Here is a 7,500-nt window from a genome sequence, read left to right as displayed (position 1 = left end):
GAGCAACACAGTGGTGAGCACAGCGCAGGTCCCACAGGCTCCCTCACGGGTCCGCACGCCTTCTGTCCCCTGCCACCTCGGCCCAGGCCCAGGGTACCCTGGCCTGAGGGAGGGAGAGCCCTGGAGTGGCGCAGAGAGGACAGGGCCGGGGTGGGGCCGAGCGGAGCTGCGTGTCCCAGGCCGGGAGCAGAGGCCGAGGGAAGGTAGGGCAGGGAGCCGGCCTGCCTTGGCGTCTGCAGCCCCGCATCTGGAGATTCCCGCAGTTCTCTAGAGCGCAGCATGGTCTCAGCATACGCTCCAGATTCACCCGGTGGCCACAGCCCAGGTGACACCTGAGGGCGGCCCTCAGGGACAGCAGGGGAAGAGGAGTCCGAGCTGAGCTGTGGGTTCTCCCGCTGGAATGAGCAGGCACGGCCCAGAGCCTTCCATCCCGTCACTCCGGGAAGCGGGGGCCAGCAGAGCCTCCCCAGCAGCCAGGATGCCCGTCACAGCCTCGGCGAGCACTTTGAGACAGAGGCCACCCCGCTCGATGCCCACCCGCGGGGCCTCACTGCGGGGCGCCTCTCCTGCGCTGCTGCAGCTCGGACAGCCGCTCCTGTGCGTGCTGGGCCCCGGCTCGATGCGCCGCCTCTGTGGCTGCAATGTCGATCTGCGCGTAGCGGGAGGTAGCGGCCCCTGTGGGCAGCCTGGGGTGAGTGGAGTCGCCCACCTGGAGCCACCACTCTGCTTCCCAGCCCCACCTGGGACCCGCTGCCCCTCACACCAGCCTCCCAAGATGCCAGCAGAGGATGGCACACAGACAGCAGGAAGAGCCCTGGCTGGGCAGGGCCCCCGTGCCCACCTCGGATGCCTGTGCCGCCCTGCTGGAGCTCCAGCCCCATGTAGTGCAGCTGCGGCCGGGAGGAGGGGCTGACCGGGATGTTCACGTAGGCGGGCGTCTCTGGAGACCCTGGCCCTGGGAGTCCTGTGGGGGAGGGGCTGTGAGTTCCCAGGAGGTGGCCAGAGCTGTGCCCACCCCAGGGCCGGTTCAGCCCCTCCCAGCGCCCTGCATTTCCCTGTGCCTTGGACCACCAACCCCTGTCCCTCCCTTGGCCCCGGCTCCTGAGGGCCTGAAGACACAGCTGAGCCTGGGGATTCACACACGGCCCCAGAATTCCGAGCCCCGGTCCTGGGCGGGTCCTGGCCCTCCCGTCGACGCCCAGGTCCCCTGGGTCAGCCAGCCACCTCCCTGACGCCGGCCCTCAGCCCACACGGCCCACTGCCCCGAAAGGCTGAGGTGAGGCTCGTGCCCTGTTTGCTCCCAGTGGGGAGACAGAGGCAGAGACCCAAGCTCCTGGGTCACTTGGGGCACAGCCAGAGGGAGCCAGGCCAGCGTGGTTCTCCTACTTCATTCGGTGCACTGAAGTGACTGGCCACTCCCCTGTCCGCCCAGCTGGGGCCCGGGATGACCCTCCCCCAGCATGGCCCTGCCCCTGGCCCCTGAGGATGCTGAGGGCCCAGGACCCAGACCCAGGTGCTAAGGCCACCCAGCGCCCCCACACGTAGACACATCATCTGGAAGTGGGGGGTCGTGTGGGACTGATAGGCATGCAGGGGGTGCCTAGGCTCTCTGCAGCAGAACCCAGTACCCAGAGCCCACCACCATCCCGACATCCAGCTTTCAGCCCAGACCACGGACGGGCTCAGGGCGGGGCCTACCTGGATGTGCCAGGGTGAGTCCCGGGGGTGAGGCTGCCACACCCTAGACCAGAAAGAACACGGGTCAGCACAGCCACCCACTGTCCCTGCACTGCCTCTGCAGCCCCACAGGCAAGCCAGCCCGAGGCCAGCACTCTGTCCTCCAGGCCCTGTGGCCCAAGGAGAGCCGGAGACCTGGGACGCCTGGAGCGTGGGTGTGACCCGGGCCACTGGGCACACTGGGGCTTCAAGCCCTCGCTCCCTGCCCCATTTTGCTGATGGCTTTGTTGGAACACACGCCCGTTGCTACACAGACCGAGGGCCCACAGTGCTCGCGGCCTCTGTGCAGCGGCCCTGCTCTAAAGAGCATGGGAGCCTGGAGGAGGTGACAGTCACCGCAGCGCACAGTGTCCTCTTCGGGCCCCAACGTGGGCAGTGCCTGGCTAGGGAAGGAGCTCAGGGCAGTGTGTGGGCAGGACGGGGAAGGAGGCAGTGGCCGGTGACCCACCTGGGACTGCAGACACCCCAGGTCCTCTTTGGCAAAAGGCCCATGGTGGCCAGGACCCTGGGCCATGTGGGTGACAGGAGTCCCAAGCTCCTGTGGGTGGAACCTGATAGCCAGGCCCCGTGGGAGCCTGGGGGGCTGGAGAGGGGACCTGGCACCAGCTCTGACCCAGGCCAGATGCGAGGAGCTTGTTTTAGCCCCAGGTTGGGGCCCAAAAGACTGGGACACCCCCCAGCCAGCCAGGTAGTCTGACCATACAACAGCCCGTGCAGGCACAGGGACCTGGGGGACGAGAGGCAGACACCAGAGCCCATCAGATAGCCCGCCTTGCAGGGCACTCAGCACAGGAGACAGCACCTGCTTGCCCCAAGAGCCTGTCACCCGGCAGAGGCTGTGTCCTCAGCTGCTCAGGGAGGCCCGTCCTGCCGGGCCACGTCACCCCCTGGCTGTGTGCCAGTGCACCAAGGCAGCCCAAGCACACATAGCCCCCCGGCTCCCCACATCTGGGCCAGCACAGGAGGTCGCTGCGCAGCCCCGAGAAGCTCCTCCCATCGGCACCCTCCCCGCAGAGGAGCCGTGGAGGCTGGGCTCTGAGCACACGGCCGACCAGGGCCTCCAGGCCACAGTGGGAAGACAGTGGATGAGGGACACGGTCCCCACTCTGTCTATGGAGAAAGAATGTCTGAGGACCCCACCCAGCCCCAACAGGTGAGACCCCACCCCACACCCGGGGCCTCCAAGGGCCTGGGGAACACCGCATGCTTGCTACCGGGCCCAGGCCTTCCTCCCGACGCACCCTATTAGGTGAGCTACCGTGGCCCTCCACACCCTCCACACCCCACCCACCCAGGTCCTGCAGCCAACCAAGGGCGGACACAGGCGCCCCACAGCCTGGCTCCTACCCTGCCCCCGCCAACTGGGTGCCCTTTCCTGCCTGCTGCAGGCAGCGACCCAGGCAGCACAGCGAGGAGAGTTCGGGGAGGGAGGGGCTCTGGCCAGCTCCCCACTGCTTGTGCAGGAAAGGCCCCGCAGCCCCGGGAGGACTCCTACCAGCACGCATCAGACCCATGATGGGGGATGGTCACCCCATACGGGAGAGGAAACTGAGGCTCAGAGAGGTGTAGTGACTTGTGGGCCACTCAGCCAGCAGGGAGAGGGGATGTGGCCCAAGCTCGACCCCAAACCTGCCCGCCCCACATGGCAGCCGCAGGATCCCTGGGCTCCCAACGGCCGGGCAGACAACAGACCCGGGCTGCCCAGGACTCAGAGGAAGCAGGTGGGAGCACGGGCTCCAGGTTCAGAGCCAGCGCCTCTGCCCCCGACCTGACACGTGCACACATGCGTGCACACACACTCATACATGCACACACCCCAGGCCTAGGCTGCAGCCCTAGACCTCAGTCCTGGTCACAGCCCCATAGCAGGACCAGGGCGGGGAGGCGAGAGGGCTGGCCACACGGAAAGGACACGGCAGTATGAAAAGAAAACTTTATTTCCAGTCTGAGAACGTATTACAAACTGTCAGATTTTAAAAATAGAGCAGAGCAACAACACGGTCGGTGGACAGTGCAGGTGCAAGGCCAGGTGTTTACAGGGGACCGGGCCAGGTTGGCCACTGGGACCACAGGGCGTGCAGGAGGGCTGGGCACAGCCAGCCGCTGACACCAGTGAGAACGGCTCTGTGCCACACCATGCGGGGGCGCAGACCCGGGCAGGGGACTGGAGGCTCTGGGAGCCCTGGGAGCCCCAGCTTCCTCCGCTGGTCCTGACACCAGCTCCCTGGTGCCAGCAAGAGGGTGCAGGAGGAGGTGGAGGGGATCCTGGGCAGGCCGAGCCTGGGCCTGGGGGAAGGCTCCCCCTCCCCGCCCCCCTGCAGGAAAAGGCTGGTGCGGGGCCACAGTGGGGTCCCGGTCACTGGGACGCAGACCCCACAAGTCACGGGGCCTCCTGAGCATCAGTTTCCCCCTCGCGGATGGGAGGCCGGGCCCCGCTGCGGGCGCTGCGGGTGCTTCGGGTAAATATGCAGGGCCGATGACGCACAGACAGTGCCCTAGGGGCTCTGCAGCGCGGGTCGCCCCGGACCTGGGGTGTCCAGAGCTGCTGCGGGGGCTCACGTTTTATGGAAGGAGATGGAGGCTTGGGCATTTAGAAGTGGGCCTGACCCAGCCTGCGGGAGGCCTCCTGCCCCAGCACCCCACGCAGGCCTTCAGTGCCTGACCTTCGGGTAAGAAGACGGCGCTGGAGAAACCGGGCCTGGGGCCCTCAGACCCCAGCCTGCCTGGCCAGCGCCCCACTGTCCACAGCACGCCGCCCTGAGCCACCCCTCCACGGGCAGACACCACGCCCTCTGGGGGGCCCTGTGTCTTCGCCCCACCCTAGACCCTCTCCACTGGCTGGGCTTGGGTCCCAGGGACACACACAGAGCACCCGCTCTGCGAAGAGGCTGCTGAGCCCTCATCTCCCGTCCAAGGGGCGAAACCCCAGCCTCTGGCAGCCATGGGGCCCAGGGGGCCGTCTCAGGGAGGAGACTTTACCTTGAGTCCGCCACAGAGTGGACAAGCCGAAAAGAAAGCGGGAGGCGGCCCCGCGTGGGGGCTGCTGGCTTCCCAGGGCTCGGCGGGGGAGGGGCTGGCCTGTGCGGCCTCGCTGCCTGGGGCCTCTGTCGCCTGTCCCTGTCGCTTCGTGCCCAGCCAGCTGGAAGGGCAGCCCGCAGACATCTGGCTGCCCAGCTCTGCCGCCGAGCCCGGGTCAGGGCCACCCTGGGAAGCTGGGCTCTGGTCCCCAGGTGCTGGGCGCAGGCTGCGGGGCGTGTCGTAGTGCGGCCGCCGGGGCGTGGGCACCTGGTACTCGGCCGCCCCAGGCGGGCAGGCGCACAGGCCGGGCTCAGGTGCCCCAGCTGCCGGCAGTGGCAGGCTGAGCAGCGAGCCGAGGTCCTCACCAGCCCGCCACATGTCCAGGCTGCTGCCTGCATAGGACGAGAAGCTGCCCGAGTAGGAGGAGTGGCTGCCGGTGGCAATGCCGCTGTCTGAAGAGCTCTGGCGGCCAACTTCCTGCAGCTGCCGTGGCCGCAGCGGCTTGGGAGGTGGCCTCGAGGTGCCCAGCCCAGCCTCCCCTGGGGCCTGGGCAGCCGCCAGCCCCAGGCCCTCCTGCGACGTGCTGGCTGAGGACGAGAACTGCTCAGGCCAGGTGGCGAGCCGGCTGCTGGTGCTGATGTCTGAGTGGCTGGCCTCAGATGAGGAGCTGGACAGGCTGCGGTCGTCCCCTGCGGAGAAAGGGAGCACAGCTGCAGGGGAGCAGGGACAGCTCTCCTCAGACACCAGAGCAGAAATCCAGTGTCTCCCAGACATTCCCCTCTTGGCCACTACCCTGGTCCCAGCCCTGTCCTCTACCCGGTCACCCTACCCCAGCATGCCCCGCACCAGGAGTTCTCCCCGAACCGGCCTGAAGCGGCCTTCTCCCTGCTTCCTGCCCTCTGCACTGTGAGCTGTGAGCGTTCTAGGTTTCCCCTTCCTTGCACCCCGGCTCCACATCCAGCCTTGCTGACTGCCTTCCAGCCGCAGGGCCTGGCTCTCCGGCCCTCGCCCTCCCTTGACACCTCTCCCTGCCTTCTGGCTTCCCTCCCTTCGGGGCCATGAGGCCCCTGAGGACAAGAAAAGGCCTGGGATTCAAGACCATCCCACTGCCCCCCACCAGGCAGGCCACGCCTCCCTCTGTGCCTGTGGGAAATCCATGTTTATCTTTGCTTCCTCCACTCAGCCTGCACACCAGCAGCAACCCCCCAGGAATGCAGAGAGCTCACTGCAAGCCCGAGAATTCTTACTTCAGGGGCCACTGCACGGGAGGGGAGAGGCCACTGTCCCTCCATGAGCCCCAGGAGGCAGGCAGCAGAGGGCACTGGCAGGGCCAGAGGGCTCCTGCCTTCCGGCCTGGGAGACTCATGCGCTGCAGCAGCCATGCACTGGGTGCAGCCCCTTCCACCCATCTTCCCTGATGGCAGCCAAAGAGGGCCAGCTCCTGGCCAGCAGCTCTGCTGCCCCTCTGAGAGTAGACCTGGCTGGTGGGTAGGGGAAAACCAAACCCAGTTCACCCACCATTCCCAGTATGTGCCTCCTGCCAGCATTTAATAAAGGTTTGTGTGACAGTGAATGAGTAAGTACATGAATGAATGAACAGGAAGGTGAATGAATTAATAGAGAATGAATGCATGAGCAGCAGGGAAAAGGAAGGATGGGATGGATGGATGGATAGATGGATGGATGGGTGGATAGGTGGGTGGGCAGATGGATGGGTGGATGGGTAGATGAATTAATGGATGGATGAGTGGGTGGATGGGTAGGTGGATGGATGGATGGATGGATGGGTGGATAGATGGGTAAATGGGTAGATGGATGGGTGGGTGGGTGCATGGATGGGTGGGTGGGTGGGTGGATGGATGGATAGATGGATGGGTGGGTGGGTGGATGGTTGGATGGGTGGATGGGTGGATGGATAGGTGGATGGATGGATGGGTGGATGGATGGATGGATGGATGGATGGGTAGATGGGTAGATGGATGGGTGAGTAGATGGATGGATGGATGCATGGATGGGTAGGTGGATAGATAGATGGATGGATGGGTGGATAGGTGGGTGGATGGATGGATGGGTAGATGGATAGATGAATGGATGGATGGATGGATGGATGGATGGATGGATGGATGGATGGGTAGATGGGTAGATAGATGGATGGGTGAATGGATGGATGGATGGATGCATGGATGGGTAGGTGGATAGATGGATGGATGGGTGGATAGGTGGGTGGGTGGGTGAATGGATGGGTGGATGGATAGATGAATGAATGGATGGATGGGTGGATGGGTGGATGGATAGATGAATGAATGGATGGATGGATGGATAGATGGATGGGTGGGTGGGTGGATAGATGGATGCATGGATGGGTAGGTGGATGCATGGTTGGGTAGGTGGATAGATGGATGGATGGGTGGATAGGTGGGTGGGTGGATGGGTGGATGGGTGGATGGATAGATAAATGAATGGATGGATGGATGGATAGATGGATGGGTGGTGGGTGGATGGGTGGGTAGGTGGATGGGTGGGTGGGTAGATGGGTGGATGGATAGATGGATGAATGGATGGATGGATGGATGGATGGATGGATGGATGGATAGATGGGTAGATGGATAGATGGATGGGTGAGTGGATGGATGGATGCATGGATGGGTAGGTGGATGGATAGATGGATGGGTGGGTGGGTGGATGGGTGGATGGTGGATGGATAGATGAATGAATGGATGGATGGATGGGTGGATGGGTGGGTGG

At 64.6% G+C, this 7,500-nt stretch overlaps 1 protein-coding gene across 3 annotated transcripts in view; it reads right to left on the bottom strand.

Annotated features, from left to right (window-relative positions):
* Positions 1-469: 469 nt before the first annotated feature.
* Positions 470-7,500, bottom strand: part of Dok7 (docking protein 7) — a 23,949-nt gene continuing 16,918 nt past the window's right edge. For all 3 annotated transcript variants that reach the window (XM_005408763.2, XM_013506796.1, XM_005408764.2), the window contains exons 7-10: positions 4,717-5,444; positions 1,699-1,741; positions 842-964; positions 470-675 (exon numbers count right to left, since the gene is read on the bottom strand). In XM_005408763.2, the coding sequence (XP_005408820.1) occupies positions 548-675; positions 842-964; positions 1,699-1,741; positions 4,717-5,444 (1,022 nt within the window). In that variant the 3' untranslated portion in view covers positions 470-547. The remainder of the gene's footprint in view (positions 676-841; positions 965-1,698; positions 1,742-4,716; positions 5,445-7,500) is intronic.

The sequence above is a fragment of the Chinchilla lanigera genome, unplaced genomic scaffold, assembly GCF_000276665.1.
Source record: "Chinchilla lanigera isolate Chin_1 unplaced genomic scaffold, ChiLan1.0 scaffold00113, whole genome shotgun sequence".
Taxonomy (NCBI): Eukaryota; Metazoa; Chordata; class Mammalia; order Rodentia; family Chinchillidae; genus Chinchilla; species Chinchilla lanigera.
This window is presented reverse-complemented; position numbering and strand designations above follow the sequence as displayed.